General features: G+C 40.5%; 1 protein-coding gene across 1 annotated transcript; it reads left to right on the plus strand.

Moving 5' to 3' along the window:
• The first annotated feature begins 1,342 nt into the window (after positions 1-1,342).
• ITK (IL2 inducible T cell kinase) lies at positions 1,343-24,820 on the plus strand. The gene is made up of 17 exons (XM_008505613.2): positions 1,343-1,513; positions 10,592-10,696; positions 13,547-13,628; positions 15,005-15,133; positions 15,754-15,794; positions 16,586-16,737; positions 17,202-17,267; positions 17,446-17,500; positions 18,120-18,199; positions 18,797-18,933; positions 19,542-19,616; positions 20,308-20,479; positions 21,002-21,218; positions 22,153-22,217; positions 22,304-22,422; positions 23,955-24,112; positions 24,643-24,820. The coding sequence occupies exons 1-17, from the start codon at positions 1,343-1,345 to the stop codon at positions 24,712-24,714; spliced, it is 1,896 nt and encodes a 631-aa protein (XP_008503835.2). The 3' UTR covers positions 24,715-24,820.
• Positions 24,821-25,089: the final 269 nt, after the last annotated feature.

Below are 25,089 nucleotides of genomic sequence, written 5' to 3' on the forward strand. Positions count from 1 at the left end.
AGGGCTAAACTATACATTCTGTTGAGAAACATGGTTCCTAAGAACTCTATCTAAGATCTTCCCTATAAAATCCAAGTCTTTGTTTAAACGAGTTTGAAATTCTGGTATTTGTTCAGTTTTCTTTTTTTTTTTCATCATGAACTGAATTTAAAATAGCAGTATATTCTTTGGATCTTGAAAACAACTCTAAAAATATACCAGAAGTAGGGAGCCATCTCCTACCTGAATGCTACTTTTAACTAAAGGCAAAATTCAGCACTGGTAAATAAATGATTTAGATTGAAATAATTTTCAGAAATACCTAATTAATGATAATACTTATCTTGCATTTGAATTCCACTAGACTCCATCTCTCCAGTCCTCAGTAGCATTAGCAATACATTTATACATCACTATTAAAAAAAATAAACCAAATATTAACCATGGAAAAACAGAGAACAAATAATTAAATTTAACAAGATTGTTGTATAGATTACATGAAGTTCGTACTATTTTTTTTTATAATTCTATATTTAGCCCAGTGAAGATTGCCTCAAATGGTGCCCTGAAGTCCTGAGTAAACCTGAGTTGCACTTGATTAAATGTTTGTGATCTCTTCACTGCTGATTACCCTGGTGTTCATGGCATCCACAGAGGGCATCCACCGAATAATAAGAATGCACCTGAAGCAGTCAGTAATCAGTAAATAGTAACCAATACTAACTATTAAGTTATTTATTTTAACCATTTTCAATTTAAATACTTGATGATCACAAATATTTATCAATCCTTATACAAGTGCATCCTGGGTGTAAATTTCTTTGCTTACATAGGAGGAATTTTCAAGTTACATGGGACACTTCCTGAATGTAAGTTGACACACAGACAATATAAGTCTGAGACACACAGTCAACTCTTCAATACTCTAAATGGGAAAGCACCATTCCTTTGAAAAATATGGATGCATGACCTACTTCTAAGAGGGCAGAAGAGACACTCATACTATACATTCATGTTCAGTATGTGTATTTGTAACTATTTACTAAATGGGCAAGTAGGAGATGGAGGCTTAATCATGCCACATCTCCTTTTTAATTAATTTCTAATCCTTGACTCATTGAATGTCCCTCAAATGTTATTTTTTCCACAACATTTACCTTAAAGTATATTTCAACATATACCTTTTGTTTTATGACTTTACAGAGGATGTGGTTATGATTTGGCAGGAAGGAAGCTTTGGTGTAGATGGGAAGATAGAGGATAGAGCTCAAAGCACCTACGCTGCCTTCTGAACACCTTTTTTTTTTTAATTAGCTCTCTTCCTTCTTGTGTCTCTTTCTTGGACGGGCACTCAGCTCATCCTATGTCCCGGGAAAGGACCCTTTTTGGCTCAGCCATGAATAACTGCGTGCTCCTGGAGGAAGTGCTGATCAAAAAATCCCAGCAGAAGAGAAGGACTTCACCCTCCAACTTTAAAGTGCGATTCTTTGTTTTAACCAAATCCCAGCTGGCTTACTATGAACATCGCCATGGGGTATGTCAGCCATTTTCTCTCTCAGAATGATGGAGGGAAGGATGAGATGGGAAGGGAAGGGAAAGATGCTAATGGGGGGAAGGATGATCTTTGTTAAATTTTATTAGTGTTTCTGGTCTTTACTACAGCACCATTCACAAAAAAATGTAGAATGGTCAAATGAATCATTTAGAGTTTCTGGTCAGTTGGCTTTTGATGTGCATGGAGGAGTAAGGCTACCTTTTTTTTTTTTTTTTTTTTAATAGCAAGGATCAGGGTTTCTTTTTTAGGAATTCAGCAAAAGCTGCTACGTGTGTTAACAGCTGTGTGAGCCTGTGCCTGGCAGTTTACATGAGTGTGGGGTTACCTTCAGTGGTTGATTGCAGAGATCCCAAGTGTACCTAATTACATCTGCAGAACCAGTTATCCACTGATCTTCACTCTCTCCATCTTCTCTTCAGGGCAGCAGACTGATGGCTGGCAGGAGACCAGTCTTATATTTCAAAATATATCCAGCTGTCATGTGTAACCTGTCCAGTCTTTGGAGTCTTTAGCTTCCAAAGGGATGTGATTATGAGATCCGTGCTCAGATTAGGCACTCCTTCTTCAAGCTTGCATTTCCCTGATTTGCTAAATATTAAGAAAATGAGAAATCAGTCTGCACACCCCATTGCGCTGGGTATTCTAGTGAAATAAGAATAATTTTCTTCTATTTATCTAGAGATGGTTGTAAATAATATTGCTTGTTTTCTAACAGTCACTGAACATGCTTTTAATCCCTTATATTTATGCACTGTTACTGCACACACTGGGGACCATGTTGCCTTGCTGTCCTGCACTGGCAACTTCATAGCATCTAATCTTGCTTAGTTGCAGAAAATTATGTTAAAACTTAACTCAGCAACAAATGCAAAGTATGATGTGCCTTTGTATTTTATCATAACCTAGTTGAGGTTGGACATCATCTTTAACAGTAATATTTATTTGCAAGTTATGTCTCTCACATATGCCCAACAAAATGTTTTTTGAGAAGTCCCATTGATTTCAATCAGGTGGCTTAAAGTAAAGCATTCACTTCTGTGTTAAGCCCAGGCTTAACACATCCCTTTCTCTATATTTTGATGCTGTGGGTATAAAAAGAATTTTAAATGTTTATTGTAGCAGTCCAAAGCAAGGACATAAGCAAGTCAAAGGGATACAAAGATAACTCTGTAAATGACACTGGAAGCTGCCCAGACAACTGACAACATAAAAGCAAATTTTTGCATGAATTTAACAGCATTTTTGTCATAACCACCATAGCTAAAGAGCAAGCTGTGTTCTCAGGGGTCAAGCACACAATTGTCATTAATGTTAATGAAGGATATTTACATATCTCATTAGGAGAATGAGCCCTCAATAACTGACAACAATAAGAAACTGTGTTTTCTAAAATTCACTGAGCAGTGTACAATGCAGGGCTGTCTCAACATAAAGCAAACCCTGATAACAGAAACATGTATTCAGCCCCCATCTCTACCAAAATACATAAGAAGGTCCTTTATTATAATATGCAAATCAGTTCCATTGACAAAAATTCTTTGTTTCCAGGGTCTGATTTTATAGCTACCATGCACATGAGTAAACAAGCACATGGGAGTAATCATTTTAACTGTTTCAATGAGTTTGATCCTCACCAGAATAACCCATAAGGAAGACACTATGTGATAATCTCAGGGTGCCAGTACACTTGCAGTACCCTAGAAGAAGCACCCCTCTGGAGAGGTGTCTAGGACAGAGTTTCAAATATCCTTAATTATCAAAAGCACTTAAACCTGTGAGTTGCTTATATCCCATTTGCCTAAAGGCTTATGTTATTTAGTAAATCCTTCAGGGTAGCAGATAGGAGAGTGAAAAGAGATAGTTTAGTATTTCACATACTCAGGAGAAGTTTTTGCATAGTTTACAGTGTGTTCCACTCCTATCTGGGAGCAGAGAGGCAGAAATGAGCATGTCTAGCTATATTTCAAGCTGGCTGTAGCCTAAAAGTGGCACAGATGCCTGCAGCTGATGCCACACTTTGTGAATAGGCCACTGTCTTCTAGGTAGCACATCAGTGTGTTAGCATTACAATTGCATGATCTCTGCATCAGAGCTGTTCCATCTTGGCATAACTCAGGCCTGCAGAGAGTGCTTGGATCTGCTGTATCAGCTATGGAGAAGCACTCCATCTCCCTATGCCACAGTTTCCCTTCTTCAAAAATAGGCATTGTGCCCTATACAGGCATTCTGAGAAGTATTTCAGGACTGGGAAAGTTGCACCTAACACCCAAGAAATACTGGTACAGGAATATTTTTAAATATATCTTTATGTACTCGTGGGCTAGTACTAGTCCAGCTTTTAAAGGCAGGAATGAAAGGCACAAACAGAAAAGGAATGAGTTCCCTTTCAATTTACAGTCGTATTCTTCCTACACTGGTTAGATGCTCAGTGGGTCACATAGCAGGAGTCAGCCTTGTCCTGGGCTCTTTCATTCAGATCTTTCATACTCAGAAATAAACATGGCAGTTCAGTGAGCTTTGAAATTTACTTTAGTCTCTTGTTCCAGGAGAAAAAAAGGAATAAACTTATCTGGAAAGCCTTCTATCAGCACCCTAAACATGATAAAGCTGCTTCTGTTTCACTATCTACACTTGGGGTTACTTGCAAGAGTTCAGCCCAATGTAACAAAAGCAGCACTTAGTTCCTTGCTCCAGATGGGCATTTTACCTCAATTACTCTACACAGAATCCGATTTGTCCATCCTGCCCTAGGAAGACTTGTTTTTCTTTCCCCAAGACTCCAATGTAAACAGACTCACACTTCTCTTCTGAAGATCTCCATTTTAGTGTTCCTGTTAACTACAGTCACCATTCATATCATTTCTTGTGGCTTTTTTGTTCTGAGTCCCTTAACATTCATAAAGCTATAATCCTCATCTGAAGTAAATTTTGTTGGGGTCTTAAAGACTACCTTCCAAATAAATACATATCTGAGTATATGCATCATTCTTTGTAATTTATCATGTGTTTATTAACAAGTTCTACTTGCTTGCCAGAATTTACAATACCTATTTCTTCAGATACATATCTCCAACTAATTTTTTAATAATATACCTATAGCCCACAAAGAAGTCAGTCTTGACATCTGTTTGCATCATACCCATTTCAATGAATTTTTGTGTAATAAAATGAATACAACCTTAAATAGGATGAAGACAAGGTACAAGCCTGTGCCTAATGATAAATGAATCCTTTAGTATACTTCTGTAAATTTAAAATGGATTTTTTAATAATCCAAATTTATTGTTGGAGTTAAGGGAGAATTAAGTTCATATTGTTTGCCACAATGAGCCTCATTTCTATTGCAAAATCACAGGATCATGGTAATACTGGCTGGAGGGGACTTCTTAATTTCATTTAGTCTCACTCTCTGCACAGGGCCAGCATTAGATCAATGCCTGGAGCAGGACTATGGCCAAGACTATTGTCAAGACTAGAAGTTGGCTGTAGCATTGACAGGCCTCTGCTTGAAAGCCAAGGACAGAGATTTCACATCTTTAAGCAACCAGTTCTAATGCATCTTATCAAATGTTCTTCTAAAGACTTAGGAAGGCTCTGTCTATTGCAGTTCTCACTCACAACTTCTGCAGCATGGTTGAGGGAGTAGTGTTTTCTAGAGAAAATTACTCTAAGCAAAATGTGGATGTTGTATCTGTAGCCTTTCTAACTCTTCAAATGTATAACAGTCCAGTATATAAAAATAGATCCTCTTTGCTCTAATAACAATTTTTTCCTTCTAGCATGTGATCATAATTTTCTTTTTGAACTTTCTGTGCACACCGATACTGCATCTTTGCCTAGGTATTTATTGTTCTTTACTATTTCAAGTTTTTTACACATTATTTGTGAGCAAAACCTTCCCAGCAAATGTTAGATACTTCCATTTTCTTCGAACTACAAAGTTCAAATCTTTTGTCTGTTGGAGAACATTAAGGACACATCAAAATCTTCACCCTATGTTTTCTTTTGTACTTTTAAGACAAAGGGAATCCCTCTCAATATGAATATACTACAATATATATGAAGTATATTTATTTATATAAGAACCAGGTATTTATATAAGAACCAGGTAGCCAAGAAGGCCAATGGCATCCTGGCCTGTATCAGGAACAGCATGGCCAGCAGGTCCAAGGAAGTGATTCTACCCCTGTACTCAGTGCTAGTGAGGCCACACCTTGAGTCCTGTGTCCAGTTCTGGGCCCCTCAGTTCAGGAAGGATATCAAGGTCCTGGAGCAGGTCCAAAGGAGGGCAACCAGGCTGGTGAAGGGACTCGAGCACAGATCCTATGAGGAGAGGCTGAGGGAGCTGGGGGTGTTCAGCCTGGAGAAGAGGAGGCTCAGGGGAGACCTCATCACTCTCTACAACTCCCTGAAAGGAGGTTGGAGCCAGGGGGGGGTTGGGCTCTTTTCCCAGGCAACTCTCAACAAGACAAGAGGGCACGGTCTCAAGTTGTGCTGGGGGAGGTTTAGGTTGGATATAAGAAAGAATTTCTTTATGGAGAGGGTGATCAGACATTGGAATGGGCTGGCGAGGGAAGTAGTGGATTCTCCATCCCTGGAGATATTTCAAAAGAGACTGGATGTGGCACTCAGTGCCATGGGCTGGGAACTGCAGCGGTAGTGGATCAAGGGTTGGACTTGATGATCTCTGAGGTCCCTTCCAACCCAGTCAATTCTGTGATTCTGTGATTCTATGAACCTTATATAAGCTTTTATTAGATTTTTCTACTATCACCATTTTTTCTTCCAGAGCTTGCCTTTGCTTTATATTGCAATCAACATCATAACTTTTGTTATAACTATTGTTGCCCTGCCTGCCTGTTGTTTTATATTCTTAATCCTTTCTGAACATTTTTTTGTCCTTGAAGCTTATACTTTTTTAATTAAAAAGTGATGACGTTTAGTCAATTTAACTTAGCTTAACATTTTCATTGAAACTTAATTCACTTCAATCCACTCCTCCCAGCCTTTTCTACAGTGAAGGATATAGTTCTGAAGACACTAATACAGTATTAAGTAATGGATATATGTTCATGTTGATTCTTATTGCTTAATTTAAACTCATGAGAATAAAAAAGCATCACCTCAGATCACACCAGAGGCCCAGGAGCCAAATGACCTGTCTCCAGGAGTGGTCAGTATCTGTCATTTAGATGAAAATTTTAAAAATAGCCTTGAATGTTTTCCTGGAAACAGACAGGGAATAACCACCTGAAAGATCTGACCATGCAAGCTTAGATTTTTTTTTTTTTTTTTTTTTTTTTCCTTTGTAAGCTCACAGACAGCTATATGAGAGATTGTTCCACTTTAGACATTTTTTCCAAATATTTTTAAATCAGCCTAAATTATTCTGAAGACAGGCATTTTTATGGTGGGTTTTGGGTTTTTTTTCCCATTTTATGTCAGCCAGAGCTTATTGCTCTCAAGTGCTACCTGAGAACATGTGCTGAGCCAGGAGCAGCCTTCGCTGCTTCTGGGCTGTGCCCCTGCCCCTTTGCTCTTCACAGCTGGGGGAATAATTGCCATTGGTGTCATCCTGTGCTCTTAATAGCAACACTGTAAAATTGTCACTGTAAAATATCCACCCTCGCGGATATTCAGTCAGAACTGTGAGCTTTGGAAACACAAGAGCCATCTCTGTGCCCACCCCTGCCTCATCTCTACCTTTTGGCCTCCCTCCCTTCCCTCTGCTTCCAGTACTGCTGGATACTTTTTCTGCCAGAGCCCTTTGGCAAATACAAAGGGGCTCAGCAAAACATTTTAGCATTTACCAAGGGGTGTTCACCTAAATTCTTGGTGCTGCATGATGAATGGGCATCACAAATAGCAACAGCAAAGTGTTGGCTAGAAAGCAGCAAAGTACTTCGACTGCACAGCCCTGTATCTTACAAGATCTTAGATGTTTGTGAAGCTGTAGGGTGCAGAGCTGGGGTCAGGAAGTGATGGCAGATTTCTGTGTCACCTGCAGACACCACTGACAGCTCTCTGAACCTTCATCTATGGATCCATGGTCTTCACACCCCCACTTCTTCCCCTGCCTCAGGCCCTGGGCTGGTGAGAAGTGATTTGTTTTGTTGTGTATCCAAGGTGCTCTGGCATGGGTGAGCAGCAGTGTTGGTGGCTGTGTAAGTCTTAGCCTTTGATAAATGCCATGTGGTTCCTTCCCCAAGCAAGCATGATGAGGTACCTTGTGCTGCAGGGCAGGGCTATGTCAATTGTATACAGTCTATTGTTCTTGTGTCTAATGAAAATAGGGAGCATTGTCATCATCATTATGCAGTAGACACAAACTAAAGGACTAAGCAGTGAAAGAGCTGCTGAAGGTGTGTGGCAAGAGGAGGGGAAATACTAAAGATGAAGACCATAACAGGCTGGACTTGAGAGGCACCTGGGTCTGTTCAGAGTTCTTATCTCTCCTTCCTGGAACTGCCACATTGCAAATAACTGACCAAAATAAATAAAACAGAGTGGACTGCTCTGCAGCATACTGTACATCTCTGCCTGGGACAGCAGCATGCCCTGGTTATTTTTCCACACTCATTACACAGTAAGACCACTGTTGTTTTTTCCTGACCAACTAGCTCCAAACATCTACTTAATTATACTGCAGGCAGACTGAAAACAACAAAGGCATATCTGTCAGCATGTTTTCTCTTGCCCTTGTAGGAACAAGTCTCTGAGGTTTTTTGGAGAACATTTTAAAGAGCCTTTTCCTCTCCACTCCCTTTCATATGGCCCAGTTGCTTTTGTTGGATTAAAGTGCAGTCAGGCATCACAAAAGCAGGGATATGTTTAGCTTCCAGCCCAGTTTCTGGGTAATGCCTGGTTTGTGAGCAGTAATTCCAGTTGTTTGTGCTGCCACAGGACTGTAATTGCTTCATATCAGCACAGTCCCATTTGCTGAGAATCTGCTGGGCAATGCAGTGGCTGAGCTGCACCCTGACATTGCACTGCATGTGAACACATGAGATTATAAGGAGCTTCCCTTGATGAAATTATGTGATTAATAGGAGCACAGTAAGTAATGAGAGCTGCAGGATAACTGCACAAGGCCCCTTGAGAAGGCTGAGTCTAGACAGACATCATCAACAAAACCCAATGTGGAGTGAAAGAGAGAGTTTGTCTTTGCTTCCTAAAGCTTCAGAGGAAGAGTGCATGTGGTTAAGCCCTAGGACTTTAAAGCATTAAGATGAAGGAGGGTTCAGTTCTCATAAAATGAAAGGTTTTTTTATAGGAAAAAAAATTATTTTGTGTCTTATAGAAGAGGTAGATGGCCCAGGGGCAGAACAAATGATAGAGGAGATGGTGTAGAAGAGACAGAGGAAGCCAAGTCTGGAAGAAAGAAGTAAACAGACAAGAATGAAAGAAAGCAGACAGGGAAAATGTGGTGTAGTAAAACCTTCTAAGGCTTGGCAATACTCTTCATAGTTAATTGCTATTTACATTTAGGGGTGCTTTAGAGACTTGGGTTTACTGATATAAAAAGATCCTACTTTACCACCCCATGAACCTACGCAGGCAGATGTTGTCTACAGGAGATGGTGTTGGCAGGAAATCCAGAGGCACTGGTTGAATTGCAAACAACTACAAATACAAACCCCAAATGCTCCAGCAAAGTTCAGCAAGAACAATGTGAGACCACAGCGTAAGAATTTTCTTCTCTTTCCTCAAGTCCAAGCATACAAAGGAAAAGTACCCAGCCAGTTGCGTAAGAACAAGGTCTGAGGAGCCTTGGAGCCTCTTTGTTTTGAGGCTGTTTGACAGTACATTGACATCACTCATCCCATCTCCTACAGCATCTGCTGGTCCCTTGTGTTAGGCTAAATTTACTGATGAAAAGTAGCAACAGAGCCACAGTGAGAGGTGACATAGTGGTGGGGACTGCCACTGCCAGCAGGGCAGAGCTGCAGGTCCATGGTGGTTCTGGGAGCAAGGAGCAAGAGGGACCTGGAGGGTGAAGAACACAAAGGGCTGGGATGGAAGTCCAGGGGAGGGTGAGAAGGTTGACAAAGTCCTTGAGGGTAGCCATGACAGATACGATGCAGTTGCTGAAGTTCACACTCCCTCCCATAGAGAGCCATTTGTGTTTGAAAAACAAAAGCTTTTCATCATTTTGGGTGTTCTTAAATCTCCCAGATTTTCATCACATTATCACAAAGCTGAGCTGCAAGCCAGCTACCATTTAATCCCTATGGAAAACGAATCAAAACAGGAAACCAGCTCACCCCCAGAGTGCAAACACCTCTGTGGTGAATCCTTCAGAAGGATGCACCAGGTCCTGAGCCTCAGCTCCCACCTCCCATGTGCCAGAGGCTGCCTCACCTCACTTCTGTACAAGCTGAGGACCTGCCAGGCAAGGATTTGGTAGGAAATCAGGTATGCCAAGGTACTTGGGATAATTGGATGTTTGTTATTCTCTCGTCCTTTCCTAACTGCCCATAGTGGTATCCAGGGCTGCCAGAAAAAGATTGGTGTCAAGATTTCCAGGATATTTTTTTTTTCAAAATTTCCTGTTATTTTTACTTATCTAAAAACAGACAGAACAAAACCAGACAAATATTTTGTTTCTTGGAAAATATATACAGTAAAAATGTTACATTTTAGATAAAATACGTAGTTTTGAAATTCTCAGTACCCAGCTATTTTTGAAATAAAGCTTTTCTTGTTTTGTAGCCTTTTAGTATGAAACAGGAAGATTGGTGAACTGAAAATTTAATGAAAATAGTTATTTTGGGTTTGTTGAAAGAAAACAAAACAAAATCTGAATTTCAACCGAGGATTTTCACTGGTTGTCTTAGAATACACACGCTGAGTTGAAATTTATGTATGTGTATGTGCAATCCATATGGAGGTGCCATATATAAGAATGATTCTTTATAGTTTCAAATGTCTTCATGATCAGTTAGTGGCCTTCTGCTTCATTAAAATTAAATCTCTTACAGACATGACAGTCCTGTCTAATTAGTCGCTTAATCCACACTCATTAGCATTAACCAATTGTTTTTCTCTGTCTTTTAGAAAAAAAGAACTTTGAAGGGTTCTGTGGAACTTTCTAGGATTAAATGTGTGGAAATTGTGAAAAGTGACATCATCATTCCCTGTCAGTATAAATATCCTTTCCAGGTGAGTCTGTCCATTTATCATGCTGATAAAGACATCACTTTTTTTATAAAATCCTCCCTCACAGTGCAGTCCTTAATGAACCCAGCACAAGGGTGAATAACAAGAAAAGAAGAAAAGCAGATTAAGGTTTGAAATGAACTGGGAAATCAGGGACTGAGTGTTACTACAAGATGCATAAACTCTTATACTCATTGGCTTTAAATTGAAATTCGTTTTAAATTAGATTTTCTAATTCCATCTGACATTTAACACAATGTTCATCTGTCCCACTAACTCATGTTCAGAGAAGCCCCATCTTTCTCACAAGGAATCTACCCAAGGTTTTTGGCTGATTTACCCAGGTGATGCTGAAACTAAACACGTTCAGTGGCCTTTGCTTCAGAAACTGGTGAATGTGATGATCTGGGGAGACAAGAACAATGGGACATTTAGTGATGAGATAGCTTAATAACTAAGAGGTGGACAGTGCTGGCTGTAGGATGAGGAACACATTGTCTGGTGTTAATTATTAACACAAATGAGATACATTTACATTCTGATGTAAATATTACTGCCACAGAATATATGCTCAGTTATTACAATACAGTTTCCCAGTTTATTATGTTATTCCCCTGTGCTGCCACTTATCAGAATTTTATCATATTGGTGATACTACTTTTCTTAATAATGATGTATGGTTTTCAAGGAATACAGATGGATTTCTGTTCAAAGATAGCTTTGAAAGAGTGAATTATCTGGACTCAGATTTGCAGATTAAAAAAAAAATATGTTGTGACTGATGTACACATGTTCACAATATATCCTTTATAAATAGTAAATAAAGGGTCTGGGTTTTTTTCCCATTCCTATTATCTCAAAGCCAGCATCAATTCAGAGGCTTGGCTTGGCACTATCATTCTGGCAAATCATGAAGTAGCTTGTAGAATTCTCTCTAAATCTTCATTTGAACAGGGCATATCCACCATGCTCTAGTCTGAGCTCTGGAAAACATTACCTTGCAGAGATATGAGAAGGAGGAGGAAATAATTTCCCAAACTGATCTGGGTCTGGTAACCCTCCCTCCAGCATGGAGTGGTCCCCAGCCAAGATCATAACAATGGCCCTGCAATATTACAAAATATTGCTAAGTTGGTACACAACAAGCACTCAAGAAACCAGATTATGAGTGTTATGGCCTTGTTTATGGGCATTTGGGAGCAGCAGAAGATGCTGTTGTACCCTACAAACAGCTTTTGATGAACATGTGACAGGAAAGCTGGGGCTGGGTAAGAGCTGCCTGGCAGGGGGAAAGTTTCATGGAGAACTCCAACTTGAGTGGACATGGACTAGAAAAGGAAAAACTACTCAGATCTTCTTAGTTTTGGTCAGAATCTTCAAATCTATACCTCCATATGTCCAAGCTTGTAAGAACAGTAAAATAAAGTGAAGGTAGAGGTGAGCAATGTGAGATGGTAACAGAGTACCAGTCATGATGGACAGTGCTCCACTGAGGTCTTGATAATCACTCCTGCTTGTAGAACATCCAAGGTTTTTCCCCTCAGTTTTGTAGTATTTTGTAAAATTATCTCTTTTTTTAAATTTATTTTAAAAATAAAAATCTTGGCTAACCCCAGATGTAAATCTCCCAGGAAACCACAAGGGGCTTTTTGATTTTGTGTGGCTCTGCTGGCAAGTGAGCTCCTTGCAGAAAAGCATGGAAAGAATGATTTTTTTTGCAGCTGTGCATGCTCGTGGCTACGACTTTTGGAGATCTGTATACTGCATATTTCAAAATCTGCCTTAGATTGTCAAAACATTATACAGGCAGAACAATAATATCAACAGGAGTGGCTTTAAATGAGTGCAAATTATTCCTCCCTGGTTATCATTTATCTCTCTATAGCATGCAAAGCCACTGAGTCACACAGCAAGGGCTAGAGATCAAGAGATGGCAAATATTTCCTGTTCTTAACAATCAACATTGCTTCATCTACACCCTGAAGAAACTTAAAAAAACAGCTGCTCTCTTGTAGAAACCTCTATTTAAAGATGGTTGCTAAAGTTTTTCAAAGTATCTGTGCCATAAAGAGACCAGGTCCCATATGGAATTAAATCGCTGAAATAAAGATTGGAAGAGAAATATAGATTATGCCTTACATCAAATTTTAGGCAAAATGTCATAATCCAGTTCAGTTTCTGAGTAGTTTCTCTTCTTGTTATGATTTTAGTGCCTGGTCTGAAACTTCACAACTGTTATGTATTTCTCTTCCTTTCTTTGTTCATAATTAAGGCCAAGTTGATGAAAATGGTATCTTTATTTCTCACTGTTAATTTGCCTAGAGCTTCTAATTTCCCCTCTATAATCCCAGTAAAAGATATTTAAAACTTCAAAGAGTGATAGTAATCCAAATAATGTCCAGGGAATTGTTTGATATTTATACTGGCACAAGAGAAGGTAGATTTGACTCTTAGCTCTTAAATGAAGATATCTTACAAGAAACTGCTAAGAAACAGATGCCATTTCCCCAGAGATGCTTTAGAAGCAGTAATCAAGTAACAGGCTGAAACCTCTGCAGATTGAAATTGCTGCACCTCTATTGATTTAATGAGCATTTCCTAACAGCATAAGATTGATCTAAAACATTGCTTGTCCATAATTCTCTCTTGATCAGGCTTCTACTCCATTTTAAATGATCAGAAGTCAATGAGGTTAAGAGGTCCTTCTGAAAAAGCCAGTTACTCATCCACATCATCATTTTGTGTGTAATTTCTTACTATGGGGGCTGCTTTCTCTTCCTTCAACTATTTTTTCTTTCATTATATTTGGGATTATCTCTAATGGTTAGCTCCCTTCTTTACTCCTCTCTCCAGATCATCCATGATAACCACATACTCTATGTGTTTGCACCCAACCATGAGAGCCAGCAGAGATGGATCATTACGCTGAAGGAAGGTAATAAGCCCCTGTGCCCATCTAATTGTTGAAGTTACTTATCCCAGACAGCTTTCTCCCAAGCTATCATGCAGAAAAAATATGTACAAGGGGAGTCGATGTCTTATATCCAAGAATGCAAAGCAGTAGTGGGGAATGATGTTAGCAAATCTTCTATATAAAATAACTGCATATAGATTTGGTGGGTGTGTTTTCAGCAGCAGTGGAAAATTTAGTCATGGAATGCTTTATTTGCCTCTTTCTAAGACAGATTGTTAGTAAGTTACCATAATTTGAGGTTTCTTATTCAGGAAGAGCTGTGGATTTTTATATGACTAAGTTTTTTATAAATTAATCTTTTCTGGGTAGATGTTTTGTTTAGATGACAATAATAGAGCAAATAATGATAGTTAAGAAAGATTTTTGTGGGTAGCTTTCATTTTCTGTTCACCTGAATTGTGCTGTGGCTGGCAGCAGGGATTCTGAGGGGAAGGCACAAGAATTAAGCACTGCAGGCAGAAACCAAGCCTAATACTTGCCACAAGGAAGGTGTTACTTCGTTACATGAAAATTGCACCAGGCTTCTGTTGCCGTTTTTCTCTGCTTTATAACACAAGCTGTTGTTTTGTTCACTCTGAAAACATTGTGCCTGATGGAGATATTACTGGGTTCGTGCACTTTCTCTTGCAACCAGTTATTTCCCTTCTGGAGTGCACCTGCTCCAAGCTGCTATTTCATCACCTCTTGTCTAATGTTTTGAGACTGTTCCCTCACTTGGACAATTTGAATAGTCATTTGAAACAGACCAGCAGAATTTTTTTTGTTCTTTTTAGGAACATTATTACTAGAGATAGAGACACTGTACTTCAGGAGGAAAGACTTTTTATCCCTCATGCACAAATTCAAGGCTGGTATTTACATGTTAAAAAAAAATAAATGTTCAGTTCTGGTGAATGCCAGCTTTTATAGCTCCTGCTGGACACCAGGCCAAAGCAGCAAGTCAGTATCTTATGTACATACTGTAGAGCTGTAGTTTTCCAAAGGAATCAACAGTATATGACATGCTAGGTTTTCTTTCTCTTGATGAAACCTTTCTTTTGTGATTCTGGTGTTTATCAGTTCAAGGGAAGGTAGGATTCTCTCCTCCACAGTAGAGAGGGATGGGCTTCATGACCAGCAGGAAGGATATTCCTCTACATTAATGGTTGCATTTACTCTGGGTGAAGGAAAACATTAACAGAGAAGGTGATAATATTCACTAAAGCTTTGTTTGACAAGAATAAAAAGTTCCTCTAAAGTGCAGATTGTTTCCACTCAGTTCTAGATGTCTTTCAGAGCTTATATGAATGCAAACCAGTTATTGTCCCCATCCTTTTTCTTCCCCTAACATTTTCCAGAAACCAGAAACAACAACTGTCTGGCTTCAAAGTGTCATCCAAACTTTTGGATAGATGGCAAGTGGAGATGTTGTGCTCAGACAGAGAAGCTGGCAGCAGGTTGTGTGGAGTATGACCCCACCAAAAATGGTATGGGATTTGTTAAGGCCATTCTGACCTTGAAAATATTTATTCCTAGCAAAAGTAAAGGATCAAATCTGTCTCAAACAGAACATCAAAGAATATCATGTTACATTTCCATCAAGAAACACATTGATGGCTTCTTGGGATATTCCTTATTCTGGCTTGTCTGTTACTGTATATGGCATTCTTTGCTTTGAATTCACATTCTCCTCTGTGTGATGCTTGATGCTGTCTTTGGAATGAGATGAAGAATTTTATCAGCTGTGGTAAGACAGTATCACAACTTTCTTGAGATAGATGTGTTCAACCCTGCATGTCTTCTTTTGTGCTAACTATATTTCCTCTGTTGTTTCAATGGTCAAGTCAACTTTGTCTCCTGAAAAAAAAAAGCCTATTAAATTATTCTTCACCCAAGACACTTCTACCTTCAATCTGTGTGATTCCTTAAGGAATTTGCACAGCAGTCTCTAACCCAAGCTGTGTGGCTGAGAGTCACTGTGTAGATGCAGGCTGTTGGCCTGTCTTACTCCAAAAGACCAAGGTTTACTATTCACTGTCACCTTGATCATTTCCCCTCTGGTGTTGTCCAGATCTACTTCAAATTAACTTTCTTCATTTAATTTCAGCCTCAAAGAAGCCTCTTCCTCCCACTCCTGAAGATAACTGGGTGAGTGCAGTGAGGCACACTAAGCTTTCCTTAGCATTCTGAGTGTTTAACTTGCAGTGGTAAATATATACTCATTAAGGTTCACTACAGTGCAGCAACCTAGAATGTCCCCTGTAATAACATTCCCTGGGCTTTTCTCTTATCTTTCTGTATTTTTTTTTCATAAGCTATAAATCAGCAGCATCCCACTAGAGTTAGGTTCATTCTTGCAGAAAAAGCTGGGTTTCACAAGTAGCTTTCTACTGGTGAGTGAAACTTCAACTGTAATTTTTTTTTTCAATCTATAGAAAGGGAAACTGGGGAAGTAGGAGGGATATGAGAACAGATGCTGTAAAAGGGAACAGAGAAGTAATTTCCCAGACCCACTTGGAGGTGAGACAAAATGTCTCTGACTTAATAAAAAGGGAGAAGGAAGCTGGTTGTTAGGGCTGGATGCCTTGCTGGAGGGCAGCAAGGCACTGGGACAGCCCATCTAGGGAGGCCGTGGAAGTTTTACCACTTTAAGCTTATAAGAGGGGTTTAGGAAACTTATGGGAAGAATAGAAAGACAGAAATAAGCCTTCCCTAAGAAGGACCAGCTCTGTGCAACTGACATTTTTATATGAAATCCATTATTTGAAAGTGTTAAAAAAATCTCATGTTGTGAAAATAGCACCCTAAACTCCCTGGGCTGCTTTCCTAGCTTGAGGCTTTTGAACCCAGAAGGCACCACTGCCACTAAAGAAACACCATTTTAGAGCAAATGCCATTGGTTTTATGAATATGATGATCTTTCTTCCTAATTTGTGCAGAAATTGTTGCTAGATCCAAAGGAAGCCTTAGTTGTAGCCATATATGACTATGAAGCCCAGAATCCACAGGAGCTGACATTACAATATAATGAGGAATATTATGTGATTGACAGCTCTGAGGAACATTGGTGGCTGGTTCAAGATAAGAATGGGTAAGTCCCTTTTTAACAGACAATTTACAAATCCTTTCTAAGTCCATTCTGTTCTTCCATTAATATATATGCTGGATTTAGTATAACTTTTCTTTTGTGAAGCATGTTCTAATCTATAGGAAAAGTGTGATGGGAGGTTAATTACAGTAACTTTCTTCCCTGAGATGTTTCTTGTATCCAGGCAGCTGAAGAAAAAGGATCCAAAACTCAACTTTTAAAAATAACAGTGCTTAATTCAGGCTAATATTTGCTGTCATAGGGGGGAAATAATGAAAACTGTGAACATTTCCAAGGTTTGAAGTGAAATGATTTGTTTCCTTCTACTAGTAACCCTACTAAGTGCATAATAACCAGCATTTCTATCATGCAAAGAGCAAGCAAATCTTTCAGGGATGACTCCCACATGCAGATGCAGAAAAAATCCTGTCTGTCTAGTGTGCTCATGCTGTACCACATTTTAACAGGCATGAAGGCTACGTGCCAAGTAGCTACCTGGCAGAAAAATCACCCGAGAATCTGCAAATATATGAGTAAGTTGTGCCTATGTTTTTCTTGTGTCCTGGATTTGTTAGAGAAGCTACAAGCCACAAATGTCCCTACTCACATAGTTTATGGTCACTAGTGCTGGTGGGGACTTGCAATTCAGAGGTTTTTCAGTGGAGAATTTAACAGCCTAGAAATGCTGATTCTGAGTCTTCGTGTTTTCAGATGGTACAATAAGAACATCAGCAGAAGCAAAGCAGAAACACTCCTGAAGGATGAGGTAAAACAGTGTTATGTGTGGGACAGATGGGCAATAATACTTAATGAATACCTGCAAGGGCTCCTTAGTGTAAGAGGGAGCTGACCCTTGGGTTCCTGTTGGGCTGCTGCTGCCCTTGGCTGCTCTTATTGTGCTATGCAAGATAAAGGACCACTAGCAAAGCCTCTCACTTCCTCAGCAGCTGAGTGTAGGCAGAAGGCTGTGCCAGTCTTCTTCTGTAAAACACACCCAGTAACTGGGGCTGATGGAGAACACTGCTTCAGAACACCTTGTCAGCTGAAAACTGAGATTCTAGCTCATCTTCTCTACCTCTGCAAAAGGCCTGAGGATGCCAATAGTTCTCTGAAAACTAATCAATCTTGTGCTGAAATATTTTGGATGAAAGCAAAAGTAGACAAGTTGCCAGTTGTACCTGCAGACCTTGGGCACTCATCAGAGCTGTGAATGGAACAGACCAAGCTCCATCAGCTGAATGATGCCTCTGTTTTTTCCTACATATTTAGCACATCCTTGTGACTGAGTAGCATACTGGGGTGAAAAAAGCAGAGCTTTGCCTCCAGCCTGCTTGGTTTTTTCCATTGTATATCTAACCAGTTTCTCTCTTTTGCTTCTGTTACAGGGTAGGGAAGGTGCCTTCATGGTGAGGGATTCGAGGCAGCCTGGCATGTACACAGTCTCTGTTTTCACCAAAGCATTAAGGTACAGCAGATCTCAGTAATGAAATGGCTTCTTGTGAGAATGTAATTTCTGTAGTTGTTTTGGCATTACAAAGAGAGAGCAGAAGGCTCATGAAAATGATAGAGGAAAATGCTTCCAAAAAAGGCAGAAGAGTTAGCTGTCATTTGTGAAGTCTATTAAAGGCTCTGCTTCTCACTGCATCTAAATGTATGGCTATAAATAATCCCTTGTCCCCTCAGCTGGAGTGTCAGTAGGATCAACATGGCCTGTGTGCTGAACTCATCAGGGGTGGGTAACACAAGACTGGTGAAAGGGTTTCAGTGATGAGACAGAAATTTCTTTTTTTTCAGACAGAAGAGGCTGAGAAACTTAGTACTCAACTTGTTCTTATCAGGAAACCTCAGAGTTTCTAGAGATTAGACCATCTATGGGTGGGAGGAAGAACATACAATTACACAGCTTTCATTAGCAAATGCAGCTCAGTCCTTGCTCCTCCTCCATTTGTTCTGTGCAAGGAAAGTTCTTCCATTTGCTTGATCTCTCCTCTTCCATTTATCATGTATTCCTGTCTTTTTGCCACAACCTAGTTTTTCCTCAAAGAAACCTCCTCTTTTTCAGCACTGATAACAATCCTGTTATAAAGCATTATCACATCAACGAGACAACAGACTTTCCCAAGAGATATTACTTGGCAGAAAAGCACGTGTTTGACTGCATCCCTGCACTCATCAACTATCACCAGCACAATGCAGGAGGTGAGTTAAGGCTGACATTCATATATACTGTTTTACCATGCAGCCAGGTGACTGTTCTGAATAAAGGAAGGCTCCCATGTCCCCTGTTCTTACAATGAAACTTTAAATGACACAGCTTCTCTTCCTATCCTGGAAAATGACCATCTAAAGCCAGCATTACACCTCCATCCTGGTCATACTTCTAAGGCTGACTATGATGATCACAAATGTCATAATGACATACTGGAGAGAGTCCTTTATTTTTGGGAGACCATGAGGATGTGTCACCACTGCCAGATCAAGATACCTGTTTGAGTTGTACTTCAGGACCTCCTTGCCCAGGAGGTGATATATCCCTCATATTAGATTTCACAAAAAGCTAGGTACATGGCAGACTCACATTTCCTGACAGTGGAAATAGGAAATGAGCTGAAACTACTCAGAATTGGCTTCCTTCTAGCAGGCAGGAAAAAGCAGTATGAATAGAAGTTCAGCTGCCCTCAAGTGGAGCTGAGAACTCAGTACAATCAATCTGCTTTCAGTCTCCACACTGCCTTCTGGGGTATTGACAGCCACACTTCCCATGACTGGGACAATAACTGGAACCCATATTTTCCTCTGTTATTCAGGTCTTGTCACTCGTTTGCGATATGCAGTCTCGTCTTGGAGAAAAAAGGCCCCAATCACTGCAGGGCTGAGCTATGGTATGGTACCCTCATGACTGTATGGCAATCACATTCCTCACTGGTTAGCTGGGTGATCCTGACTATCCCCATAGCTACTGATTCATGTGACTATGGCCACAATAAAGAGCTTTCTTCAGATCTTTACACTGCGCTATTCACTAGATCATCATCTTTTCATTACCATTGCCAACTGAATGAACTGATAATGCAATGCCTTGAGGGAGGTGATGAGAACTCCATGGTGTCAGTGAAGTCAACATAAAATACTGAGGTGAATGCTGAACAAAGGTGATGGGAGCAGGAGCATGGTCTAACTTCATGAAAGCTGAGTCCCTCCTGAAAGATATCACCATTTGCACACTGTCTACAGAATGGTGCTGGTAGCATCTTTGTTGTAACCCTTGGAGACACCAAAGAAACTCAGAACCATGTTGTGGCTGGTACTGCACTTATGCATGGTAGAAACAACTCTGCCTGAAGAATTGGATAGACAAGACGAATGGGAAAAGAAAGGGGATGTTGTTCTTCCTGTTCTTGAACATGACCTGCAGCATGGACTTGTCAAATGAGCTACCAAAGGTCAGACAGGCAATATGAGGGAGATCCAGAAAGACTCACTCTGAGTTCTGTCTCAATGTTTAACCCACAAAATCTTGTTGTTTGACATTTTGCTGATAGATCCTTACTCTTTCTCCTTTAAAATCAACAGGAAAATTGGTCATAAACCCCTCTGAGCTCACCTGTGTACAGGAAATTGGCAGTGGTCAATTTGGGGTTGTCTACCTTGGCTACTTGCTGGAGAAGACAAAAGTAGCCATGAAGACCATTCGTGAAGGAGCAATGTCTGAGGAGGATTTCATCGAGGAAGCTAAAGTCTTGATGTAAGTAGTGGTTTCACTAACAAAATCAGATTCTGTAGGATTCCCAAGATTGAACCAAAGTGCTGGAATATGAATGGGAAATTTAAACTTGGATTATCTACTATGTGTCTAAATAGTATAGAGTGAGAGACTTTGAGCTCTGGTGGTTACACACAAAAGCAATTCAAAGTGTAGTTGAATTATTGCGCTTCTGTCTGTCAATATCCAGAATGATCTTCTAAATCTGTGCTGTTGTTTATTTGCTTTGTTTGTATTTTGTACATTTTCTTCCCTTCGAAATAGATAGAAACGGATTTTATTTTTGTTTGAATGGGTGATTTTCCATGCAGAAGTCTTTTGGTAACTTTTACCATTAAAATGGGATGATACTTTATGCTACTTGATGGTAGACATGGTCTACACATTTTCTTCTTTCTGCTTTCTTAGTGGGCCTCTGCAAAGAGAGTGGTGCAGCAGGATGAGATAGGTGCCCATATATAACCCACTTGCCAGATTTTTCCACATTCTCTTCCTGTCTCACAGGAAGCTGTCTCATCCCAAGCTAGTGCAGCTTTATGGTGTGTGTTTTGAGAACGATCCCATCTGCCTGGTGTTTGAGTTCATGGAGAATGGCTGCTTGTCCGACTACCTCAGGAGCCAGCGGGGCAGTTTTACAAAGGAAACCCTGCTGGGCATGTGCCAAGATGTATGTGAAGGAATGGCTTATCTGGAACAAAACTCTGTCATCCACAGAGATCTGGTATGTTGGTCCCACACAAACTCTTTCTCTCCTTCAGCTGGGCGTTTCCTTGTGCTTTCTCCCTTCCTTAATTTTCAGCTTTCACAGCCCTCCTGCCTGTCTGTTGCTTATTTCAAATGCAGCATTGATACTTTAGGAAAAAAAAAGCATCCCCTGGGGCACTGAACAATCTATTTCCCTTAATTGTATTTGAGAGAGAAGAAATGAAGACATAAAGATCATCTGTTATTCTGAGTGGACTCTTGCTCTCTGAGAGGCCCAGCTCCCAGAGTTCCCTGGGACTGACCACTAGTCCTATCTAACATCAGTGAAGTAGCCAAAAACATCTGTTTTAACATATGCATAAATTTGCATAGCTGATAAAATACTTTTAATATGATGTTTACCCAAGTTGCCTCAGTACCTGCTGCTGTTTTGTTAGCAGAGCAAGGAGTGTAAGTAACTGTGGATGTTTTAGGGTTTTTCTCTGTCCCTTCTGGGAAACAAGGGCCTGCAATTCAAACTTGTGGCTGAACATCTTTCTTGGCAACACAGATATATATATTTTAGGCTTAGACTGGATTTTAGAAAGAAATTCTTTAGCACAAGGCTGGTGATGCTCTGGAACAGAATGCTCAGGGAAGTTGTGGATGCCACCTCCCTGGAAGTGTTCAAGGCCAGGTTGGCTGAGACTTTGTGCTACCTTGTCTAGATGAGAATCCTCATGAGAGGAGTATATGATCTCTAGAGTCTCTTCCAACATTCCAACCTAAGCTACTTTATGATTCCGATTCTATGATTTTTATGTACATGTTCTCACCCTCTTTGCATGGTACAATGTAACTTTGATTTTTCTTTTTTAATCACTATCTCGTCTGACATGATGAGAGAAACTGAGGGGCTGTGGTGGTCTTTCAGCTCTGACTCTCTGCTTTTGCATCTTCTTTTCTTGCAGGCTGCTAGGAACTGCCTGGTGGGAGAATCCCACGTGGTCAAAGTGTCTGACTTCGGGATGTCCAGGTAATGCCACCAAGGCTGTGCATGCTCCCTGTGGGTCTGTCATGGGATGGGGAGGTTACTCAGCCTGTGTCCTTTTCCCTTTCCAGGATTGTCCTTGATGATCAGTATACCAGCTCCACAGGTACCAAGTTTCCAGTCAAGTGGTCTGCTCCAGAGGTTTTCTCCTACAGCAACTATAGCACCAAGTCTGATGTTTGGTCATTTGGTAAGAACCTCTTGTGAGAATGGAAACAATTCAACAAATGTCAACTCATAAAATCTAGGGGTTTCAAGACTGATTTGAGTAAACTCTCCCAGACAATATATAATTTGTGTTCTGCTTAGGACAGCAAGCCTAAATAATTTAAGTAAAAGAAAGGAAGGACAGTAAACTACCTAGACACTTTGGGACAGTGCACATACTGCCAATTTAGTGCATTATTCCTGTGCAATGATATATAATACCAAATAATTCTATCTCATATCAATATAGCAGGAGTGTCCAAGACAAGGTTGGAGAGTCACTGGTAAGATTATATAAGGAAAGAAAACATATTTAGGTACTCCATCTCTCTGCCTGTTAGTCCCAAGAACTGATGCTTCACTCAAACCCTCTTCCTTTCCAAGTCTGCTCTGCTGACTCTGCTTTGTACCAATCTGAAAATATTATTTCACAGCTCACGTTGTTTCACCTCATTTCCTGCTCCCCAACACTTTGTTTTATGATTTGTGTTTGTTCTTTGATCTCCCTTCTGAACCCTCATAGATAAGAAAACAGTCGTGGGGAGGTTTTCTCCCAAAGTCATTGGCAGTGGAGATAACACAGGCGATCCCCCTGCCTGTTGATCTGGCACATTAATGTGTCTGGCACATCTCCAGCTAACATGCAAATCACAGAACTGCAGAATGAATGGGTGCAGTGTTCTGTGCACAGCACACAGTCAATGGGATGCCACTCAGCTCTGGGCCTAGCAGTAAATAATGCAGGATTATAACCTTTGCTAGTCTGTGCTTGTGCATTCTGTGCTTCCCTCTCCCTTCACTGTCTTCTGCTCTGGTTGAAGCTTTACATTCCTGGGGTGGGATACGAGCAGCACACTGAGAGCTGGGTACTCAGACCCACACAACAGCCTTTGAGAACCCAACATGGAGATATTTTGGAGAGCATCATTTGTTTTTCCATGTCCCCTGGCATGTGAAGGAGGCTGTCAGCACTCACCACATACTACTAAGCGACATAATTTGCCAGTGGAGCTACCTCTGACACCTCACAGCAAAGTGGGAGTGTCATGGGGAGAAATGCTACCTTGGCAAGAATGTTCTCCTGCTTCAGAAATCAGAAACTGGTCTATACACTGAGAATCAGATGCTTCCAAAAAGGATGCTCAGTTTGACTTACAGTCAAGTTTGGGAGCAGACATGTGACACTACTCTGGTTTCTGACCCATAACACACAGACTTTGACTCACAGCGAAAGATAACTCTGTTGTGCTAGACTATCATGATGAAGTGCACAGAGTCAAACTTGCGGTGACCAGACTGGTACGTCCACACAGTCCAGTGCCTAGTTGAGATACTGGCTGTATGATTATGTTAGGGCCTCATTTTTCAGATGTGTGCTCAGAGTCCAAGTGAAAATGCTTTACCAAGTACTAGGCATCAACACTGAGCTACAGAGAAGAGCAGGTGGAAGGTGCCGATGGGCCTGCTGAGGTTTTTATTTACTGCTTTGGGATTTTTCTCATTTGTTTGCTTTAGGAGTGCTGATGTGGGAGGTCTTCAGTGAAGGTAAAATCCCCTATGAGAACTGCACCAGTGCAGAAGTGGTGGAAGAAATCAATGCAGGATTTCGGCTTTACAAACCCAAGCTGGCCTCCAGGGCGATTTATGAAGTCATGAGCCACTGCTGGAGGATGGTTAGTATTGTAATGGGAGAGCCCTAGTTCCCAAAGACTCTTCCCCTTGGCTTCTAGAAGGAGAGAGGTATACACTTATGCTAATGCAAGACAAAATCCTGGAGGTAAAGCACTCCGTAGCTTTCATCTGCACCAGCAAGCAAACTCCATGCCCTTTGCCTTTTATTTAAGCTGCTGTTTCCACAGAGTGTATTAACTTCGCTGAGAAGACTGTCATGCACTTAACTCTAGCTAATTCAACAATTTCTCCCTAAGAAAGCTGCAGATCTGTGGGCCTGAGTTTTAATAGCAATGGTAAAATGACAGCCAACCTATTACAAGGTACTTAGTGTCCACCAGGCAAAATTCACTGCTAGTAGAAAAAAACCAAAGCACAGACAGAAGTTCATTCTTCTTTTGGCATTTTCTCTGTCGCAATAGATTGTATTTTTGTTAATATTCAGTTTCTTCAGATGGTTTTCCTTCCTAACCTTGCCATTTCTCTCAAGCTGACAATAATGTTGTCCCTCTCTCTTCTCTCCCCTGCTCAGAGGAAAGATGACCGGCCACCCTTTTCTCTTCTACTCTATCAGCTGAGTGAAATTGCTGAACTCGATCTGTAATCATAGTAGCAGCTGTTAAGTTAAGCTAAGAGCATCCTGAGGGAGCAGATGATGGCTGGATTTTCCCCACATAAAGCATTAACAGGAATCCCTCTCACCACAGACACTTGCCATGCTTCTGGGGACAAGGAGAGGGCAGACGCTGGTACTTCCAGACAGACAAGATATTCCCAGGTCTTTCAGAGCCTAGACAGACACAGGCTTTGGTTTGGCCAAGAATGTGATTTGCAATTTACAAGCAGAACCAGCAATTGAGCACAGTCCTGAAATGCACAGTCCAGCAAGTGTATTTATCCCGAAGATAACGCCTCAGAACTAAGAGATCTGACATTGCTATTCCAGTTTTGTGAGCTCCCAAATTGTCTTCCCTGGGAA

Source organism: Calypte anna, chromosome 13 (genome assembly GCF_003957555.1).
Source record: "Calypte anna isolate BGI_N300 chromosome 13, bCalAnn1_v1.p, whole genome shotgun sequence".
Classification (NCBI taxonomy): domain Eukaryota; kingdom Metazoa; phylum Chordata; class Aves; order Apodiformes; family Trochilidae; genus Calypte; species Calypte anna.

Bases quoted from the DNA above. Each gene is read 5' to 3' on its own strand.
- ITK (XM_008505613.2), top strand. From the start codon at position 1,343: ATGTCCCGGGAAAGGACCCTTTTTGGCTCAGCCATGAATAACTGCGTG. The intron at 17,501-18,119 runs GTAAAACAGTGT...CTTCTGTTACAG, and splicing joins AAACACTCCTGAAGGATGAG to GGTAGGGAAGGTGCCTTCAT. The intron at 22,218-22,303 runs GTAATGCCACCA...TTCCCTTTCCAG, and splicing joins TCTGACTTCGGGATGTCCAG to GATTGTCCTTGATGATCAGT.